Source organism: Apteryx rowi, unplaced genomic scaffold (genome assembly GCF_003343035.1).
Source record: "Apteryx rowi isolate R43461 unplaced genomic scaffold, aptRow1 scaffold_113, whole genome shotgun sequence".
Lineage (NCBI taxonomy): Eukaryota > Metazoa > Chordata > Aves > Apterygiformes > Apterygidae > Apteryx > Apteryx rowi.
In genome coordinates this window covers 36,124-59,002 of record NW_020447342.1, presented here as the reverse complement: position 1 = coordinate 59,002, position 22,879 = coordinate 36,124, and the positions used below count along the sequence as shown (strand labels likewise).

The window sequence follows — 22,879 nt, the reverse complement described above, 5'->3', positions numbered from 1 at the left end:
AATGGTGCAGAGCCTGAAAAGCTGGCATCACTGAGAGCAACTTATGGCTGGTGTTGGCTGATGAGTGTTCTTAGGACAATGTTTGTGAAAATTCCTACATCAGTTGGGCTATGCGGTCTTCTCTTCTGGGCTGAAATGTTGTGTATCCGGAAAAATTAAGGAAGAGGTAATATGATCATTTCTCTGCTTTCTGTGAGTTCCCCATCCTGCTCACCTACAAGGAGACAAAAAAAGCAAAGGTGAAGCAATGTGTAAAAAAGCAAGTGAAGGCCCCTGTAAAAGCACTGGTCATTAGGTAGGAAGGAGAGGTTTGGGGCTAGAAATGCTTTGAAAGGGCTAGGGAGCACCAGTTTGGAAACAAAATCCTGATAGGGCGTGGTGGAAAAACACCCCAACATAACTAGGCATCACGTGTACTGGTGTATGTAGTCTTTGAGAAGCGTTGGATTGATCTCCCATTGAGCTGGGACAAGAGACAGTCCAGTGGGGTCCCCATCAATACTACATCACTATTAATGACAGTGCTAAAAGAGTGTTGTTTCCCTCCCTATAGCAGTACTTGGGGATAACACATTGCAGGGAAGGAAATATGATGTCTGCTGTTCTGAAGAAACAACTCCATCACAAGACTTGTTTCTAATAAGAAAGAGGAAAGATGTAGACCAATCAGAAATACCAACAGAGCAGCATTTTTCCAAAATGATAAAATAGAGAATTTATAAGAGTTCATGAATTATAAGAGATTATATATCTTTGAGCTGTTGACTTTTGACAAAATGTTGTCCATGGCAACCTGGTTTTCCTTGTATAGGCACTTGGGGTAGCATTTTAATTCTCTAGGAGCTTTATGGTGGAGTTTCCTGACTTGAAGGGGTGGCTAGCTTCTTTTTGTCATCTATTCTGTGTCACAATCTAGAGTAAGGTAATCTCCAAACTCTTTTATCATTACTCCAGTGTCACAACATTACATAGATACATGGGGTGCAGACCTACACCTCTGATTTTAACTGAATAGCTGTGAGCATAAGGAGTTCCAGTAGCTGTTGCCTGATGTAGAGAAAATTCATTCTAGACACTAGTAACCGTGTACACTATAAATGTGTAATGTGCAAAAGGGTGGATTCCTTCTGTGGGTAGTTTGACTGGATTCTCTTGTAGTAATGAAGTTTAACACGGCACTTTGTGTTTGGCATGTTCTCGTTCAAACTCATATTTTTGGTCTAGACTTTCTGGAGAGAAAATCTTGTGCCTGTGCTGTGCAAACCTTCTCAAGGGTTTACTAGCCAAAAAAAAAAGGGAATCTATCACTGGAGAGTTCCTGGGAAAGGTCTCACTGTTATGAAAGTGCAGCTTGTCAGCGCATATCCATCTTAGGGAGGAAGAACAGTTCAGATCCTTAAATTTTGTTGCCTTGATTACCTGCTTGTTTTTTTCTGTCACAGTTTTAGCAAATGTTCTCCAAACGACTACTGTTGTTACAGAATTGTTTGTGTATGATGTCTAAAACTAGGTTCAGAGCTTTTGAAGAATGATGATTCGCAACCCGTTACATATTTAAAATCCTTTGAGTATTGCACAGCTCTCAGTGCGCCAGAGCTTTTTGCTTTGGTGCTGAAAGTTGCAGACCTTAAGCCAATATATTCTTGCGTTTTTCCATACATGGAGCAATGGTTGATTCCAATGCAGCTGCTTTTTTTGTTGTTTCCATTTTTGCTTTGTTTCTTGTTCCTTCATCTTTTAAATCACAGTTTTCCCCAGCATTCCCATCCACTTCCTTGTCAAACGCAGACTTACTACCAGTTTCATTGTAACTTTTCTATATAGCTTCTCTTGGAAATACACACCAGGAAAGCTACCCATGTATTCCCTTCTAAGGTCAAAGCAGGACATGCCCATGAGATAAATCTCGCCATGCTTTGTTCTTGTTTTACCACCACATTTCCAAAGCCTCCAAAGGCTTCCTGATACCTGCTGCTTATCTTAGGTCATTTTAATCTTAACACTCAGACTTTTGTCATCCTGGTTTCTTTGTGAAAATGATGAGCTCCTGGCAGACACCTTGGCTTTTTGCAGGGGTCCTTGAGCAAATGTTTATCCAAGACACTTATCCTGACAGTGAGTGTGTGTGACCACTCGCTGGAACTGCTGTTGGGAAGGTGACCTGGCTTGCCCTTTAACAAAATGATTCGACTATCTAGGGCTCAAAACAGCTGAAGAAACTGAGTGGGCTCACTGTTGGGGCTGCTGTCTACTCTGCTGTCCGAGGTGATTGAGAAGTCTCTACTCCATTAGTCTGAAAGGTGTGAGTTCGGAGACACTCCATGGCTTTCCTCTCTGACAAAATCTCCAGATAATTTATCTGTAAGGTTTTTTGTTCCATTCAAAGTGACAGTGTTGGCAGATGCTTATTGCAAAGCTACTGCAATCTCCTTTGAGCTAAAATATTTTTGACTTTGTATCTTTATGGACTGCAGCTGCTTTTTGGTAATTTAACATAACTTTATAAAATGTACTTAACGGGAGAAGGAAAATGCTAAAGGCCTGTTATACAGAGGATAAGTTCTGGGGTGAACAGGGGAAATGCATATCCTCTCTTCTAGCTTTGGGTGCATTGAAATTTGCACAGACAACTACAGATTAAAAGCTTCCATAATTTTGGTAGCAGTAGTTTACCTGATTCATGAGGTTTCTTGCAAATCAGGTGAATGTGGACAGCCACTTACAATTCCGGGAGTGTCCTTCTTGACATGTAGTAATCCCTTTGAAGAACAAAACTGAAGGACAAAAAAAAATAAAAGCCAGATACTTTTTAACAATAAACAGCCTCTCCTTCAGAAGTGCTGAGTGCCCAGCAGTTCCCTTGATTGCATTGCCAGCCACTGAATTCTCATAGGTCTGAAAATCAGACTATTTCAGACTTTTCCACAGCGGGTGGTCAGCATGGAGCTAAAGTGGGATAACTTGTTATGTCCAAATGTGAACATGCAAGGAGGTAAAGGGAATTGGCATTTGACTGTGGAGTCATCTACCTCCTTCTGAGACCATCCAAATGGGGAATTAGTGCAGCACAGCTGGTGTGCTGCAAACTCCCACCCTACCTTGTGATACACTCATTTTTCAATGTGGCTGAACCCACAAGTTCCTATGAAGAACCTAGTTTTAGGCTTGTGTTTCAGTGTGTGAAAACTTTGTCAGTGGTTCTTCCTGAAAGCTTTTGAACTGAAAACTTACAGCCTCTGATCTGTCTGAAACCAGTTAGGGACCATTTCAGCAGTTCTTGTTTGGGGTTTGTCTTGGCAAGAGTATCGCTAATGTAAACTTTCCCTTTCACCCCTGTACCTTGAAAAGGTTGTCTTACTGTGCTGTGCTCCATTTGGAAGCCAGAAGCTTCTCTTAAAGATGCTCTGAGTTGCTTTTGACATAAACACTAGTTCAAAGTTCTTGTTCTGTTTGAAATAGCAGCCAGAATTCCAAAACCTAATTGTTCTGTTGAGTGGAAAAATGTTTTATCAATGTTGAGTGTTTTATATGGAACATGTTTTCCCAGCTGGCAGAACTGCAAGAAAATGCAAAGTATCTCATTGCATGGTTACAGGAAGGCATATGATAACTGTTTGGGCTTATTTCATCACATTGCAAGGCTAGATTGTTTAATCTATTAACTTTATAGTCTTACTTGCTCGTGCTTAAATGAGTTATGCAGATAATGTAAACCTGTTTCACAGAAAAAGGAGGAAGTGGGAAGTCTAAAGGCAATGAAAGAGCTTTTCCTGTTTTTTGGGGTCTTTTTTTCTGAAACATTCAGTTTTTAACACCAAAAAAGATGTCCTGTTTCTAGCTCCACAAAAACTGGAGCCTTGTTTCAAGCTTCAGTATGCTGCATTTCTATTAATTACTACTGTTCCAGCAATCTTCCACATGGTTGCCAAGTTTAGTCCTAGGCTGTGCGTGGTCTGTGCTAGAGGGAGGAAAAGAGAAGAAAAGTGAAGAAATAATCCAGAAAGGAGCGGACTTGGGGGACTTTTTCTTGCTTTTAGCAACTCTCCAAAGATCATCTGTGATTGAGTGCAAGAAAAGTGGATGCCAAATCATAGTCATCAACATCAAGTTTATTTAGCAGTATTGACTGTGTTTTAGAAAGATACAAATACTGCCAGATGCTGCCCTTGAAGCTGTGGGGTAGGTTGGGCTTTGGCTATGTTACCAGCTTATGTGTTACAGTGGTAGACGCAGTTGTGGTTACAGTTTGGAATCCCAAATGTTTCCTTTCTAAGGGATTTCTCCTATAAAGTTGTTTAAACATAATGTTGTCACTATGACTGTTAATACTGTGGCACCGAAAGACCCCAGTTACGGGCTAAACACTGTACAAATGAAAGTAAAAATTTGGTGCCCGAACTGAAGCTCACTGTCCTAAAGGCCTGTATATCTCCCTTTTCTTTTCAAAATTTCCCAGGTCTGCAAGCATTATGTTTAGCTCAGTTACACCATCTGTGGGATTATCTTTTTTCACTTACAGGAAGGACATATATTCTCAAATTCAACTTCATCTTAACACTGGGAAATACCCATTGGGAAATTCTGTCACCTGCTTTGGATCAGGACAAGGAGGAATACAAACTAGAAACAGGACAACAGGACCACAGTGGTAACCCTGAAAGGAAGTTTGCTTTGCTGACTTCACTGTTTTAGTTTTGCTTCTCCTAAATATATGAGTATCCAGTGGAAAAGAAGAAAGAGGAGTTGGACTAAAGCAATACCTATTTTAGTAAAAGTAGGTTTTAGAAAAAAACATGAATTTCAGTTGTCAAATTTTAAAAGTATGGCCAGTCTCAGCTCCTTTTTTAATGGATTATGATGCAAGGATCCTTAGTTTCACATTTTTCATTTTGCAGCTCTGGTACTTTTTTAACATAGTTTTGAGATGGCTGTGTTAAAAGTACCTTGTAAAATATATATTTTTTGAGGAAAAGAAACCCTTACCACTAGTGCACTAGCATTTAGACAAGCAGCCCTGTGAGTTGAAAAGTGATCTGTCCTATGACAAATCTGAATTGCTAGTTATTTTTTTTCTTTTTCATTTGGTTTATTGTTCCTAAGTCTTATCTTGACCTGAGTTTAGGAGATTTGTAGCAATGCTAAACCAAAGCAAGTCGGACATTGCTGACTGAAGAAATCCTGGGTAGGAGACAGGCAAGAATTCTAAATGTAAAGTGTGGAAAGTCATTTTTTGCTCTCAACTTTGGCAAGAGGCTGTAGAAACGTGAAGATTATACAGAGGGCTGGTTCCTAGTTCTGATGGATGAGGTAAAAATATATTTGATGAAGGTGATTTGTGAAGGTTTTAAAAACAAACTTTGCTCATGTTCACAAAATCCTTAACAACGATGGAAATTGAAAAGAAAAAAAAAAAACTTTAATCCTTCTCTGAAAACATGCAAACGCATGTCACCACTTCATTTCCTGCACAGACCTAAAATGTTCTGCCCAAAGATGAACTTCACAAAACCTTGGAGCATTCCAGCAGTGCAAGAGCGGGCCCCGAGAAACATGCTGGTATTTGGATGCAGAGCTCACAGGGAGCAGGCAGACTTTGTGGGTTCACAGCCACACTATTTACGTTGTGGGAAGAAGGGAGCAAGTCCCAGCAAGGTAGTGGAGGTGCCCCACTGAGAACAGCAAGCTGATGTGTGAAAAGGGAGTAGTCTATTCTGCTGCTGGTTTCCTTCCACATTCACTGCCTAGTGGAGTGTTTGTTTTTATTTCTCTCACTGTCAGTGGAAACTTAAAAGCTTGTAAGTTAGTGTAAATTACTTGAACAAAAGGCTATGTATTAATGCAGCCTGTTACAAGTAAACGAGTTGGCTTCTGCCAGCAGCACTGTAAACAGTGTTTCTCTTATTCAGTATCATCTGCCATCCACCAGCTTCAATGTAATTGAGTGCCTGATAAACTATTGGAAGTCCCTTGTTTTTATAGCTCCTAGTTGAAGAAGGTTGGTGCTAATTGTTTGGTTTGTGTATTGCCATATAAACCTCAGATAACAACCAAAAACTTCTGAGCTTCTTTTTGTTCAGTTCTAGAACGGGATATTGCAGGAATTTGGGACCAGGATCTACCAGGCTGTGTTTGTTGTCAGCAGACCAAGGACCAAATTCTTCAATGCCATTAGCTCTGACAGTATCTGTGTGCCTCACTTGAGGCAAACTGAGGGACATCTACGTGCTTTGGATGATCCTTCTAGAGGAGAGGTGCTCCCTCTGCTTGCCATGCCATCTGAGAACAAAATCAAGGCATAAAACCAAGCCCAGGGGAAACTTGCAGCTTGTAGGTAACCTGGAATGGTTTCAGTTTCTTTTTGTATAAGTGACTAGGGGTACAGCTCGTCTCTTGTCCTCTGAAGGAGCCTGTAGGTCTCCTATCTTCTCTAGTCAGCTGAATCTAACCTTTCTCACAAAAATAGACCAAGCAAGGGAAGATGCTTTCTTTTTTGTTCTTCTTCACAAAAACTTGTCGGGGAGACCAGGAACATTCAGGAAACCTGGGAGCATCCTGTCTGGTGCAATAGTTCAGAAAGTGGCTTAGGTGCCTCTGAAAGCTGCAGATGAATCTCCCACTGTTATTCTCAGTCCCTCCCAAATTCAGACTTCTCCTGCCTATGTGTGTTTGCAGGGTTCCTCAGGGTGGGAGGGTTCATGTTTCCAGGCTCTGAGAAGGCCGGTCCCAACCTTCGGCCTCGAAGGCAGCCAAGATGCAGCCACCAGACATCTAAGAAACGGCGTCACATTGGAGTGAGGAGTCCTGCTTTCTTCTCAGCACTCAGTCTGGACCATTACCATGACAAAGGAGGATTATTGACTTTCATGGTCATGATGCCTTTGATTTGAAGCTTGCTTTGATTTTGGGTGGTAGTGTTCGCTGGCCCTGAGAAGTAATGGTCTCCTCCAGGTGAAGAGCAAGGAGAGAAACACGCTTTTGAGAAGGAGGAGGAGGAGGGAAAGAGCTGGCCAAAGAGGCTGAATGGAAGCGGTAATGGATGCAGTTTGTTGCTGGGAAGGGCCACGAAAGCAGCCCATGATTCCTTAAGACAATTAAAAGCAAATTGTCCGGCTGAGCGGTCCCAGAGCAAGGAAGATGCTCCCCCAGACTATAATTCAAGGGGCTGAATGGCCCTCAAAAACTGAGAGCTGAGAGAAAAAAAAGAGAAGATGAGGCAAATGATGGAACAGATGTGAGGGCTTTTGTTGGGAAGACTTGGAGGCTAGCGGGATGGCGATAGGCTAATTTGAGGCGCATAATGCCAGGTTCCTTTCATATGCAGAACAGCACTTTGATCTAGCCTGGATGAAAGTGCTGAAAAGTGGAGAGGATGGCAGGGGGTCTTTTGTCTTTGACAAAAAAGGCATCTGCCGGGCTCTAACCCCCTTTTCCCCACCCCCTTAGCCTAGCAAGCCACTCCAACAATGCTAGCAAAGGGGACAAGTGTCTCCTGACAGCTGAAGAAATCTCTAGAAGGAGAATGAAGCTTGCAGCAATATGTGTCTACTGGAGAGCTTAATCGATTTTTTCCACAGTACAAAAAGGGAGAGGGTTGGGGGAAGAGAGAAAGATCACAGTGGAAGTGGGAGGTGGGGGGAAAAAAATCCCTTTCTAATAAACTTGTTACTTTTGTTCTCCAAATACATCTTTTCACAAGACGCTTTGATGCTAGTATGAATACACTTAATGGAGCGGGGTAGGGTAGAGTAGCTGTTGGAGGGGTGGGGGGAACAAAGTGAGGAAGAGTAATTTTGCAAGGAGGACAAATGCGGAGTGATTTCTATGGATTCCAACACAGGGAAGATTTTGAAATTAATAAAATACAGTGCAATGCAAGAGATACCTGGAAGATATTTCATAGCTTCTGTGCCACTAGTTTGAGGAATTCGACTCAGTACAAATTCTTGGTTTTAGTTTTGACCCACACTTGAAAATTTCTCTCCAACCTTTCCTCCTTTTCTGTTGTTGTCTTAACTCCTTGGCAATATTAGAAATTAAAGTTTTACTGATCACTGCAGGGCAGTTGTGGAGCAGAGAAGGTAAGCAATGGTTTTATGACAAGTAAATTCAGAAGTTGCAGATCGGCTGTGAATCTGGTCTCTGCTTCTCTACCTCCTGCTCTGTGGACTTTTTTCCAGCTTTTCACAAACAAGACTGGGATCTGATCCCTAACGTTTGATGACTGTGGTCTTCCTTAAATACCACTTTTCACCCAGTCTGTTTTCTCTTAGAAATAATGACAGATAAGAGTTATCAACCTTTGAGCAAAACCCACCTCAGCAAATTAAATCATTTAAGAGCAGTGAGCTCAAGAATCCTTCTTCTTTTGAGATCCTGAAGCTGTTTATCTGTTACTGTTTACTAAAGATAACCTTCTCAGAAGGGCACAGCTTAAAGCAACACCTGGTACTGCAAACATCTCCTCTCTCTTAGCCCCCACAGCCCTTTTCTTCCTGCCTGGGAATTACACTGCCCCCAAGAAGGTGGAAATGATACAAAAATGGAGAGAAGCCATCATGTTCTTTTGAGAGGGGCTCTACACACTAGTGTTAAATTGTAATCTCGTGTAGTTCTTCAGCAAATTTGCCATGGTCCCCCTCCAGCAAATACCATCGTCCAATTCAAACCAGCTGATGTGGGGAATATTTTTAGCAATGGCATTGCCTGCCCTCCAGCTGTGCAAAGCCTGAAGACATGAGTTACTGTAACTCATTAGGGGAAGGCTAATTGTCTAGGAAATTGATACTCTTTTGATTCCTGACCATTTGTCATATCTTGGCTTTTCTAGCTCCCAGCACTTGGGGTGTGATTGTGAATGGTGGTGAGGGACTTTGGCTGCCACTGACATCAGAAAAGATGCCAAGACCACCTCTGTCCTTCACACAACTTGAAGTTGAAAATCCTCTCTCTGGATGGACTTAATCTGGTTCTTGGGTGACTCTTCCCTCCGGTTTGTGCACAGTGGTAGGCTGCAGGCCTAGAGCCAAAGGGGGACAGATGTTGCTTACGAGGAAGTCTGCCCTGGGAGGGAACAGCTATTTGCAGTTTCCTGTGCCAATGCAAACAGCACGTGCAGTACCAAGGGCACATGCCGGCCGCATTGCGGTGTCCAGGCAGCCTCTGCTCAGGAGGGATGGGCTGTGATGTGGGGAGATCCTGGACGCCCTGTCCCATGTAATCATTATCAGGACGAGGTCTCTGGCAGTGGGCTTGAATGCTCCTTTTGTTCTTGGGGGTGAAGCATGACACACCTCACTATGAAAGGTCTTTTGTACTTCCCTGGGCAGGCAAATGGTTTAGTTGCTGCCATCCTCAATTTCTTCAAGTGTCCAGCAGCAACTCACTGATCTCCACACCACAAAGATGTACTCCTAGCAAAGCCTAGAGAGGTGTCAAAGCTGCCTCATTAGGACAACTTTGCACTATCCCAGGAATAAGCTTGGAAAGATGGAGGGAATGGGAGTGAGTTGTATCTATTTCTGTGTAAATCTGTGCTGTAATCCTTCATACCTGCAGGTAGTCATTTTGGTTTTAAGCTGCGTCCTTGAGATAGATGATATTACTGGCTTTATTTAGCTGTTTGCAATTTACTGTGTGCTAGTTTCTTAAGGCTTTGAAAAAGGAAGGTGCCTATTTGGCTTGTACTGGTTGCTACAGTCCAGGCCAGGTGGGTGAGTCTGTCTGAGAAAGAGATTCAGTCTGTTTTACCTGAGCATGCTGCAGGGTAGGAGGGAAGAGACGTCTCTGCAGCAAAGAGTAATGCACACACGGAGAGCCATCCAGGAGAAAGCTACAGCAGGAGTGTGGTCTGTGATGGTGCAGTGGACAGAGGGAGATTTGTTTTATTTAAATCTGTCTTCCCCAGCAGATTGGTGTTTACTCCATGGAAAACAGTTGCCCTGTGCTGGTTTGTGTTTGGATAAAAATCAAATTGTAGAGATTGCAACGTGTTTTTGATGTGCTTACTCTACACTGAGGCAAAACCACCTGGCCAGGTCAAGGGTCTGTCACAGGCCTTATTCCTGCTCAGTGGATGGGGACCATCTGGTGACTGTTTTAGAGGCCACAGAATCCTGTCAGGGCCATATTATTTTAAGAGTAAATTCTCCAAGTAAATGCTGCTTATAGCAGTTGAAATAAATTACAAAAGAAGCCATTCCTATGGAAGTGTTTTTGACTAGACTGATTGTGCATATGAGATTTTCCTGGCATGACCTAGCAGTTCTGGCTGTAGAAAGCCCACATTTCCAGCACAGATTTAACTTGTGTCCCAGTGAATTTTGTCTCATTGTTAACGTTCATTAGGGCTTCTCTGTGTGGGAAGTGAAGCCAAATAAATGGAAAACATGGCTTCAGAGTGCAATAAACCCCAGCCTGCATGCAAACTTTTGTTCAGAAATAAAGTGGTTTCAATCTGCTTTTGTTTAATTTACTTTCAAAGTAAACAAATGTCCTTCGAAGGATCACCACTGGTTACTTAGATGTAACCTTCCCGAGTGTCTATCTGCAGATATTCTTTTAATCAGGAGCAGTTTGTACCAATAAAGTGAACCCTTGCCCCATGTGAAAAAACATGAGATGGGAGTGAATGTTGCTATTCATGAACGCCCATGTAGAACTTGTGTTAAGTAAAGCATACGCGTACTTTTGTGTTAAGTCCACAGTAGTTTGGATCCAGGCAGGCATGTAGGTCTAGCTGTAGTGGGGAGAGCATGATTTCAAGGCCTGTGGGACTTGCACTGTTCTGTATGAGGTGGATTATTTTGCTGGGGGAGAGCAAGTCATGTCAGTTCATTCCCACATCTGCCCTGTCCTGGAAATCTGAGATCTGAGTACAGTAGGAACATCTGAAGTACAAGAGTGGGATGCAGCTTTGCATTATTTGAGAAACAGCAAGAACGCACAGGTTTTAACAAATTGCAGTCAGTTTCATTTGTTGCATGTGGGACACTAAAATTACTGGGCATAACTCTGCTGCAGAGGTCAATACTGATAGCCATTCCCATCCAGAGGACTCATTGCTATCAAACAGCTTTTTATTACTAACATTTGCTTGCTGCTAGATCAAGGCAAGATTTTATATTGAAAAGTGGCAGTGTATTATAACAAGTTAAGACGGATAAAAATATTGCATCTGTAACCGTATATGGATGTACCTACAGAGGTAAAAGCTTATGTCCATTTTATCACCAAACTGCAGAATCTTTTGTTTGTTTATATAGTTTCTAATTGTTTGATGACATCATCAGCATTCTCACTGCCAGAGAGTTGCTGGTCTTATACACCTGGTATATTTCTTATACGCATTATGTACAGTGTTAATGTACATTTCATGCTGTTGGTGAATACCTCTGTTTCCAGAATACTATTGATAGTGTTTGAGACAAATATCACAGAGGAATTAATTCCACAGAGCCCTCAGCAAGCTGCACAGGGTCATCTAAGCTTGGAGAACAACCCTTCCAAGAATAACTTTGAAATGCGCATCCAGGCTTCAGCAGGTATCTCTCAGATTGCTTTTTTAGAGAAAAAAAAATCCAATGGGTAATAGGAAATCTTGTTACAGAAGTCTAGTCTTGGTGCGTAAGCCAGTGGGTAGCTGAAGCAAGCTCTGTTTCAGGACATAATAGCAATGTTTTACTTGCCACATGCTGATGGAAGGCTGCTGTCTGAGCACAAGAGGAACCACTTCCATTCCCCACCAGAGTGCACATGTGGATCCTATGCTCAGCCTCAGCAGTTTCTGCCTCACACCCTTCCTCTGCTTCTCTGGCCTCACCTGAACTTGCTGGCTACCTGCTGTGGCAGCTGGAGGTGACGAGAGGGAGTTACACATCTGCCTCTTTCACTCCAGAGACCCCCGTCTTGTGTTTGAGCAAAGAGGGAGCCACCCCTCCTTACCGAGAGAGCATGCAGAAGAGCCATTGCTCCAAACTTCTCCCCATGCCTTTTAAAATTTTCTCACCCATGGAGATGTGTCTAGCCTGGAAATCACTCCCCTTGGCAGGGGGCAACTGGAATGGCAGCTCTGTGTGGGTCAGACCCCAAAGGTACCTCCACATGAAATCGATACTGCGCTGTAGGTGGGGGAAGTGACAACACCTGGAGGAGACCTTTCCTGATCTTATCCCTTTCCTGTCAAAGGAAAGAAAAACCCTGAGGGAAGGGGCTGTGGAGACCACTCCACTGATTTGTCTGGAATATACTTAATTTGAGGTGAAGGGATGGGAGAGTTTATTTTCCCAGCTGAGTGCTAAGAAGTAAGCTAACCCAGGCAGTATGCAGCCTCCTTGTGACCCTGGAAGAAGTCAGCCTTGGGGAGAATACTGAGTAATGACAGGGTAATGTCTCTGCCACTTTGGCTGGCTGAGAATAACATAAAAGCTTGAAATAAACAATGAAGGATGGGATGTGAAGGAGGAAACAATGGTTAAATGTCCCTGTTGTTGAGGTAGAAAGGAAAAACAAGGGATAGCCATCCTCGTGTTTGGTAAATGGCTGGGGAACTGTGGGGACCAAGTGCCAGTTAGGTCCCTGGGCTCTAAAAAGGTCAGGTAGATTATCATCCAGAGGAACATGATTGCCCCTATTTCACAGATTAGTTAAATAAACAGAACAACTCACCCTTTCTCCTAGTCCCGCCATTTGTATCTTCAGTATTAACCACATCATGGGCAAAAGCACCTGAAGCTGTGTGTTGTAAGTTCATTTCCTGCAAACAGGCCTGTGGGACTAGGAAGTGCCTTCAGCTGAGCGCCATAGGGTTAGGCTCACCCACTTGCTCTCTCCTTGACTCCAGCTATTAAATCTCTGCTGCGGTGTGAGGAGGGACTACTAGGCTGCCCATGAGGGCCGCTGGGTGTGCCGGCACTCTCTCAGCAACTTGCGTGCAGTGCATCTCCCCGCTCCCAGTAACAGCCAGGCTTCTGTCATGCTTGACATATAAATAGCTACAGATCTGGAGGAGGTTTGGGTTGGTGAAACGTGGATTAGTGAACTCGGATTGGGATAGCTTTAAAAAGTCTTCAGAGAATAGCTATATATCTATAATCTTCTCAATGAGCAAGTTAAGAACTCATAAGGAACTCTGTCTTTTCCTCCCTCTCCCCCTCCCTCAGGTGATCTTTGCTTTGAATCAGACTCTCTTGCAGCAGGAGAGCCTCCGAGCAGGCAGTTTCCAGATCCCCTATACGACAGAGGACCTTATCAAGCATTACAACTGTGGGGACCTCAACTCCATCATCTTCAACCATGACACTTCTCAAGTGAGTCTTGCCACCGCAGCCCTTGTACTACACACATATCACCATAGCGCTAACCCCTGTCTCACGCTTGTCTTTTCTCAGATAGGCTCTTTGCAGGTGTGGTCCCAAGACACTGAACTGGCTAACTAGTATGTCCGCTTTCCTACACCTCCTGTTCAAGGAGTCTGCATTACCTCACCACTGTCTTACTGCACGTAAACAGCAAAGGTGCACCTGGCTTTCCCTTTTGGATGATGCTGTGTTTGCTTTAGCATCAAAGCTCAATGAGTTAATCTTTTATTTTCTTAAGGATCCTCTGGAATTGCACTTAGTTACGAACAAACTTAGTGCCAACAGAGAGCAGAAGCAAGCTCTTTTCTGCAAATAGTGACAGAGCAATGCACTCCTGACTTTGACACTTGTGCAAGACTGGGCAAGCTGCAAGCTCTTTAATTTTCCCCCATCAGTACAGCTGTGTCCTGTGGGCAAGACCCAAAGAGGAGAACTGGAGTGAAACAAAGAGGAGACAGATTTTGGCTGAATATCAGGGAAAAGAAAACCTTCTAAGGCCTCACAGACTTCATTTATGGAGACAGTTTCCCAAGCAGCACAGTGGAATGCAATGCTCTGATCTTTAAACTACTAGAAAATGCCCAGCAGGGACCAATTTTGCCTGTTTGGGCTGTTAGATTAGCTAACCTCAGACTGAGACATCAGCCCTCTTTTCATTGTTGTGTGTGAGGTACTGCCTGGCAATTCGTGTACATGAATGAAAACATAGTCTCTAGCCTAGCAGTGCTGAACAAGCATGTGTTGGTACCTGGGCTTTTCCTCCGGAATGACAGTTTTTCCTATGGCTGCCTGATATATAGGATATAGATGACGGTGTGCAGTGCAGAGCTGGAAATATTGTCATGTTAACCCTTGCTTCACTGGCACTGAGCTTTGTGCGTGTGTTGTTAATTTTCCTGTTCTGTACACCCTTCAGCATGCAGGTTCAGGCAACCTGATCATTTAGCTCTTACACAGCAAATTGCATGAATAGATTTCAAAGGGCTTCTCCAAGGAGGCCAGCATTGTGAGGAACGGCATACAGCTTCTGCATCACTAGTCTGTTGAGGTGTTACACGCTGCAGACAGCTGATGTTGCCTCTAGGTCCTGAGAGGGAACAGGTCTTGTCAAGACATCCATGTCTCCAAGGGAGCAAGTGCCCTTCACTTGTACTAGAGGATCCACTGTAGGATGGTCTCCCTTACAACGGAGTTGAATAGTAATAGCCTGGAACTATAACAGCTTATGTTTTTAAGCAGAACTTCTCTGTAAATTGGATTTAACCCTGCGCTTGCCCAGTAGATGACATACTGTGAGCTAAAAATCCATTTGAAACAGTTGGTAATGGTCTCTGAGTGGCTCCAGAGCCTCTTGGGCAGCTGCAAGGGAAACCACCTGGGTTTGCGCTTCTGCTCCCCAGATCTCATCAGGCCCTTTCATTAGCAGTCCCTTTCGCTGTGACACCTAAACCTACTTGTGTAAGAAGGCAGGGTGGCTGCAACTCCAGTCCCACAGTTCCACCTGATAGCGAGGGCTCGGGAGTTTTGGGGGTTAGTAAAAAAACACAGCAGGTTTTGGGGGCCCCAGGGGAGGGAGCCAGTATTTGAAAAGATACCTTGAAGACAAGAGAACTGGAGCTGGTAAAACTTTCTTCCTGACAAAATTTGGCTCTATTTTGGAAAGTTCACGAGATGTTTTCATTAACTAGTTTAAACTGCAGTTGTTCTCTGGCAGCCCCAGGGTTCTGATACCAGTCAAACTCTCCTGGAAGACTATAATTATCTTTTTAGTTATGTCATACCTAGGGCAATTTAAAGAAGAGGTATGCAGCTAAAGATAGCCAAGGCAAATATTTACTGTCTTTGGCCGAGCAATCAGGATTTGAGACCTGTGGTGTGGCAAACTGAGAGTATTTGTTAACTTTGCATCAAAACAAATTCAGTTGGCTGGCATATGAAATGATATGTTCAGAGAAATGGAGCAGTATGAATTATTAAAAGTTTATCAAGTCATTTTTTGGCTTACTTTGAGTTTTGTCCTACTGAACATGTGTTGGAAGAAAAGCTGATTGCCATGTTCAATGAGGGAGCCAAATGCCTGTGCATGATGGCTACCTGTGAAATAAATGCCCCTTTTATGAAGACTTTTTTTTTTCTACCCTAGGTCCCAAATTTCATTAATGCTACACTTCCACCCCATGAACGTGTTACTGCCCAAGAGATAGACAGCTACTTCCGTCAAGAGCTCATCTACAAGCGAAATGAGCGAATGGGCAGGAGGGTGAAGGACCTGCTGGAAGAGTACCCAGACAAGAGTTTCTTCTTTGCATTTGGAGCTGGTATGTGATTGAGGAGCTCTTCAATCTGATAGTATTTTTCCTGCGTCCTTTAGAACTTGTCTCAGTTTGGAGAAGGGTCAGTAGTTTTACTCTGGTAGATACAGAACACACCTTTGTTCTGATGTTTGTTACCTAATGGGAAATTCTTTCCAATGTAGGAAGCTGGTTTTCCTCTGTGTGCAAATAGCTCATAGTGTATACATTGATTACCGTGTTTATTAGTTACAGACTTATTTGTTATATACATAGCCAAAGATATTGAACCAACTGCAGTGCATGTACAACAGGAGCAGTTCTTACACCTGCATGTTTATGCTCTAGCCAATCAAGGCAGGAGAAGGGTAGGAGAAACAGCAGCTGAAAGGAAAGGTAACATGCCAAGGTTACATCAGTGGTTTGATAAACCTTCTAGGAACATGATCAGAAGAACAACATGCCGAACTGTGTGAATCTAAGTGGCTCAATGAATGGAAGAGGAGAGGCAATGCACACTTTCACCCTTTTCTTCCTGCTGTATCTCCTTATCTCTGTTTGGACTTCAAAAGCTACAGAGAAATTTTTTTTTGCCACTATTTTGGAGCACAGCATTGTGCTCTGGTGGATAAAAATACTTCATCTTCTGCCTCTTATCAGCCAGCAAGAATTCATAGGCCCAGGCAGCTCCAGCTCAGTGCTGTTAAGCCCCATAYTTAAAGCTAGGCCTGGGTGGGGAGGTAGACAGGGTTATTCTGCCATGACTGTAATGCAGCCAGTCCTCTGTGCTAGCTCCAGGGGAGGGAAAAGGTGAGGACCAGTGTTTGAAAAGACAGGTGCTAATTCACAGAGAAGAACCCATTCCCTTCACCACGAACCATACAGGTCTTGGGAAAGAAGGAGAATTGAAACTGGTGTCAGGATCCACATGATGTTTTCCTGTCCTAGTGGCGACTCCTTTAGTGAGGATGGAAGATTTAGGCAAGGAAAGGAAAATATTTACTTAAACACTGTAAAAGCATTTGTATTTGAAGTCTGTGAGAACCTCCTCTCTTGCAGCAGGGAGCTGTGGTGACAATCTTAACATAACAAGAGTCCTGCGAGTGAGGGCAGGGAGGTAATGAAAGGTGGCTGATAGTGTCTGTTCAGGCATGCGTGAAGATTGTAAAGCGTTATCTTCCTGCAGTAGTACTCTGCTCTGTGCAACTCCCCGTCAYGAGGGAAGGTTAAGCAGACGCAGGTTATGTAGACTTCAGTCATGGCTATSCGTGATCTTGGAAGAGGTCTTTGCAGTGCTGGGCTGCAGAAGCACAGATCTGCTGCCGATATTGTTCTGAGAGCACCTGTCCTTGCCACGAGTCCCTGCTGGACTGATGTTGCTGGCAACACAATGCATATGTAAGCCTTGTGTGCTTTACATGTCAGTGGCAGGTCGCTAGCTCTCTGTGAGGAGGGYGGGTCGCAGATGTGCCAGGCTCCAGTAACTGGTCACAGCTGAGCAATGCGCAGCCCACATTCAGTTGCAGATGGAGCGACGTGGGCACAAGGGTCACTCTGAGTCCATCTGGTCCTATGCTCCTGCTGCCTGGTGCTGCCTAGAGCCTTTGGCCTGTGCAAATACGGTTAACACCTGCCTTGTGTGCCCATGGCTTGCTCTCCAACCACTCATGCCTTTCTCATGCTTTTTCATCATAATTTTGCATCCAGACAGGTTCCCTGTCTTCTCTAGCTCCGCTTGGAAACTGTCTTTACTTAGACTCTGGCTTTGCTACTGGTCTGGCCTCTGTTCTCCTGTGCTCTTTTCGCAAAAGGCAGCCTCCCCTGCCCTCTCTGCGCTGGAGAATTACACACAGATATGTAAAGATACTTGCGGAGAAGAAACTTCTGTGGCAGAAATCCACTGTTAACAGCACAATCCCTCATTACCACCATCTTTGTCTGYATGCAGTTTCTTTTTTTATTTGTTTTATATTAATTGCCTGAATGAGATAACTAACCTCACAGGATATAATATAGAAAATAGATCCATTTCTACGCAGTGGTTATTGGGACAGGGGGTGATTGTTTAATATTTTCTTGGCCTGGAATGCACACTACAACTATTGGTGCAGGCCTGCAAGCTAATTTAGCCTTTTGCTTCTCCACATTCCTGTACGTGATAAGGAGTGTCTGTGGAAGCTTTATTTTGAAGACAGCAAGCTGTGAAGATGAACAAACATATTGTGTTCAGCATTTGCAACAGTTTTGAGCATTGCTCAAGTATTGTGCTATTATTCAATCACTGGAAATGAGTTCCAGAAAAGTCATAGCACAAGGCACATTGGAAGGAGCTGCAGCAGAAGGTGGTAGAAGAAGAGGAGAGAAAGAGAAAGGCTATAGCAATAGGACTATATCATAACTACATTTTGATTTTCCCACTATGAGCTTTGGCAGGTAGTGAAAAAAGTATCTCCCAGCAGCATGCTGCCACCAATTGATAAATTGTGGGACAGGAGTGTGTTATAATGGTAGTGGGGTGTTGAAGGGTTCCAGGTGAGAAGGGGGACAATGGTGCACTTTTTAGTTGTTCCTTTCTAGATTTTTCCATTGTGTGGTTTTTATTTTTAAAAGGGGTAGGATTTTTGTAAGGATTTTTTATTTTTAATTAACCAAACACCACTGAAAGAAACACTTTTATCCTTAATTGTATCCAAACAAAATTGTAGTTTGTGGATGCCTGAGGTATTACAAATACCCTTTCTTGCTATTTACACTACTCCTTGCATTTTTATTTTAAAAAAGGGAAAAATCAGAAAAAAGACTGCTCATTTATTTTATCTTTCCAGGGGTTTCATATGGTTTAGAGATGTGTAATAAATTATGCAAAAAAAGCTAATATGGCTTTGTAGATCCTAATACAATGGCATAGCTATAGATATTGATTTCTTACATTGTATTTCATGTGGTAATTTACATYGCAAAAGACTTGATTTTTAGATCTAGCTTATTTTATGTTTTCTTTACTAACATTTTAACAAATCAGATACAATCCCGCTCTATTCTGTTGCAAACATTTCAAAATCAGAGCTCAGTTCTGGAATTATTTTTGTTCAAAAGTAATTTAAACTTGCACAGAAGTGCAGAGGAAAAATAACAGGCTTTCCTGAAACTATCCAAAAAGTTTTGCTTCTGGCCAAAATGTAAAGCTGGAAAGTTTCAAGCCAAGAGAAGTCTATTTGAAGGAATTAAAGGTAAATGGAAAGAGAGCGATGGTCATGCCAGTGGCATTCCACCACGTTCAGTATGGGCTATATGTTAATTGTGAGCAGGCCTTTTTGTAAAGCAGCACCAGAGGTACAGATCAGACCTCTTGACGCCTGTGGGAGAACTTGTGGGGCAAAGCCAGCCATAATATTTTAGAAGCAGTCTGCCTTGAATATTCATTTTTAATTTCTCTGACCTTTAAGTGGGGCTTTCAGGATCTCAATGCAAAGCCAAAGTGACTCATAGTACATTTGAATCTGTAGACAGCCAGGTACATAACAGTATAGGTTTCTGGTTTGTTTGACAAGTGAGCATTCGTGTAGGGAGGGTTGCATAGTGCTACTCTGCTCTGGAGCCTTCTACCACTTGTACAGGTCCGTTACACAGACGTTGCCTGCTTGCTAAACTTCCAAAGAGTCACAGCGTGCTTGAGGCTGTCAGGCATCTCTGGAGATCAGCTGGTCCAACCCTTTGCTTAAAGCAGGGTCAGCTACAATAGGTTGCCAAGGACTATGTCCAGTCAGGATTTGARTATCTCCAAGGATGGAGACTCTCTGGGCAGCCTGTTCCAGTGTTCAACCATCCTCACAGTACAAAAGCTTTTCCTTATATTTAAGTGGGATTTCCTGTGTTTCAGTTTGTGCCCACTACCTATTGTCCTTTCACGAGGCACCACTGAGAAGAGTCTGGCTCCACCTTCTTGACACCCCCAGCAGATGTTTATAAAGTTTATAAGATCCCCCTGAGCCTTCTCTTCTCCAGGCTGAACAGTCCCAGCTCTCTCAGCCCCTCCTCATATGAGAGATGCTCCAGTCCCTTAATCATCTTTGTGGCCCTGTGCTGGACTTGCTCTAGTACGTCCATGTCTCTATTGTACTGGGGAGCTCTGGACTGGACCCAGCAMTCCAGGTGGGGCTTCACCAGTGCTGAGCAGAGGGGAAGGATCACCTCTCTCAACCTGCTGGCTATGTTCCTCCTAATGCATCCCAGGATGCTGTTGGCCTTCTTAGTTGCAAGGAGACATTGCTGGTTCCTGGTCAACTTGTTGTCCACCAGGATCCCCAGGGCCTTTTCTGAAAAGCTGCTCTCAATCCCCATGGTGTACTGGTGCATGGAGTTATTCCTCCCTAGGTTCAGGACTTTGCATTTCCGCTTGTTGAACTACATGAGGTTCCTGTCAGCCCATTTCCCCAGCCAATCATCTGGTGTATCAGCCACTCTTCCCGGTTTTGTATCATCTGCAGCTTGTTGAGGGTGCACTATGTCTCAACATCCAGGTCATTAATGAAGATGTTAAACAGTATTTGCTGCAGTGTAGACCCCAGGGTTACACCACTAGTGACTGGCTTCTGGCTGGACTTCATGCTGCTGGTCACAACCCTTTGAGCTACGTCCCTGTCCCTTTATTTAGGCTGTACGTCATCAATTTGTCTATGAGCTGTTATTGAAGACAGTGTCAAAGCCTTGCTGAAGTCAAGATACACAATATCCACTCCTCTCCGCTCATCTGCTCAGCTAGTCATCTCATCACAGAAGGCAGGTTGGTTAACCATGATTTCTTCTTCACAAATCCATGCTGACTACTCCCAGAAACCTTCTTGCCCTTAATACCCTTGGAAATGATTTCCAGAATAATTTGCTCCATCATCTTCACCAGGATAGAGGTGAGAGTAACCAGGCTGTAGTTCCCCAGATCCTCCTTCTTGAAAATAGGTATGATATTTTCTTTCTTCTAGTCCTCAGGGACCTCTCTCCTTTACCATGACCTTTTGAAGACAATCAAGAGTGGCCTTGCAATGACATCAGCCAGCTCCCTGCACTCTCATGGCTGTATCTCATCAGGTCCCAAGGACTTATGCATGTCTAGTTTATTTAAATGTTCCCTAACCTGATCCTTATCCACCAAAGGTAAGTCTGCTTTGTTTCAGACTTTCCCACTGGTCACAAACACCTGAGATTCCTGAAGGCAAGTCTTATCAGCAAAGAGCAAGGCAAAGAAGGCATTGAGTGGCTCTGCCTTTTCCATGTCCTTTGTCTCCAGGTCTCCTGCCCTGTTCAGCCACAGGCCCACATTTTCCCTAGTCTTCCTTTTGCATTCCTGTAGAAGTCTTTCTTGTTTCCCTTGACATCCCTCTCTAGATTCAACTCCACATGGACCTTCCTTCTGTATGGTCACTTTTATTCCAAGATAAGAGTGGCTTGTTTGCTTCAGCTTATGTATGTTTTCTGTTGAAAGAATCTAAAGAATTAGGGAGGAAGAAAAAGTGTGTTTTYTCCATGTGTGAAGAAGCATATTTGGTGGCATGCAATTCTGACATTATTATGATAGTCAAGGTCTCAAGTGAAGCAATAGTTTCTCAGAGCTGAGATTCAACTCCTCCAATCTCCCCTACTTCTTTTAAAAGCTGAGAAACTCCAGATGTGCCAGCTCATGAATAAGAAGTGTGGGGGGATCTAAGCTGCCTTAGATCCCTGTGGATGAAATGACTAATTTCACTGAAAGCCTCTGACTAATGTGAGAACTTCAGAAGTTGTTCTTCTTAATCTTGTAAACACCATCGAATTCCCCTTTGTCTCAGAGCTCTTTTTTTCCTTTGCTGTTCCTGAAAAAAAGCATCATTCTGAGGCTTTAAAGCATACTGAATGTTGACAAACCATCATTAATGCTAAGAAAAGAAGGATGATGATGAAAACTTCTTCAGTTAAAATTTCTTCTAATTATTAAAGGAAATAATGAATGTGTTTATTTAGCATTACCCAGATTTGTATGGATTAAAGCCTCCAGGGACTGGCTGTTTTTTCCCCAGTCTTTTTTCTTCCTTAAGACCTCACAGAAAGAGGAATTGTTATGAGCAGGCTGATTAACCAATGTCTGAATTAGCAATTCAGCAAGTTGTTAAACACTTAAAAAGCTCCAGATCTTATTTGTCTTCCTGCTGAATTCTTCCAACAGTGGAGTCACCTGATATTCTTTAAACTAAAATTAACTCTCAGATGGTTGATATTTGATGCACTAATGTGCAGGAAAAGGGTTTGGGTGTCATCATGGAAAAGTAGTTGCTCCTATCTGAGTTAAAAAGTTAGGTGTGTAACTTATCTGCTTAGCCCGTTGGACAAAGAAAAGAGAGAACATGCTACCACCTATTGTCAGTCAGTGCCTAGCATAATCTACCAAGTGGCTTCTGTGACTTCTGGTTTTGAGGCAGTCCTCAGGATGTGAGAGGCCAGTCAGTTATGCGTCAGCCTCAGGTACCAAGTACGTTGGAGCTGCTGGCATGTGCGATGTCCTTCCCCCCGCCCCTTACCTCATAAAAAGCAAAACAAAACTGTGGAAAAAGTCTTATCTGCCACAGGGGGAACTGGAATTGTGCTGATTCTCAGTCTTGCATGGTGAGTAAAGTGGTGTCATTCCTATGTTCACTCTTATTTCTTGAAATATGCTGTTTTGTCTGGCATTTTTGAATGGGAAATTGTTAGATGAGCTAGATTTATGGTCTCTGAAAAAGACAAGATTTGAGAAGGGCCCTGTTAGCAGTGTTTATAAAATTAAGCAACCCATGCTAAGSCCAGGATCTTTCACTCAGACATGTGTAGATGTTTTCACCTGTAAAGCAAAACAAAACAAAAAGCTGCCATGAGAATAAAAAAGTTGTTCAGGCAGACAGCTATCGGTTTGCCCTTGAAAATCAGTGGGAATTCAGAGCCCAACATGGAAGCTTTGAACGTACAATAACATTTGGGATTGGAGATGTAGTTGTGCACTGGGAATGTAAACAGAGCTGCCTTTTTTTTTTTTTTAAAAAAAAAGGATATGAAATGTGTCATGAGGAAGTTCATGGAAAAATTGAAGAGAAGCTGAATGTTGGCAGAGCCTGGAAGAGGACAAAATTTGAGCAAGAGGGCAGGAAGATGATGTAATGATAAAACATTAAATGAGTCTTGTGGGGCCACCCTGCTGTTCCCTGGGCACAAAGGGCTTGCTGATTGCCC

General features: G+C 43.2%; 1 protein-coding gene across 1 annotated transcript in view; it reads left to right on the top strand.

Annotated features, from left to right (window-relative positions):
- Nucleotides 1–22,879, top strand: part of LOC112972289 (metalloprotease TIKI1-like) — a 134,517-nt gene that overhangs the window by 94,727 nt on the left and 16,911 nt on the right. The window contains exons 3-4 of the mRNA XM_026078639.1: nucleotides 13,158–13,304; nucleotides 15,499–15,673. Coding sequence (XP_025934424.1) covers nucleotides 13,158–13,304; nucleotides 15,499–15,673 — 322 coding nt within the window. The remainder of the gene's footprint in view (nucleotides 1–13,157; nucleotides 13,305–15,498; nucleotides 15,674–22,879) is intronic.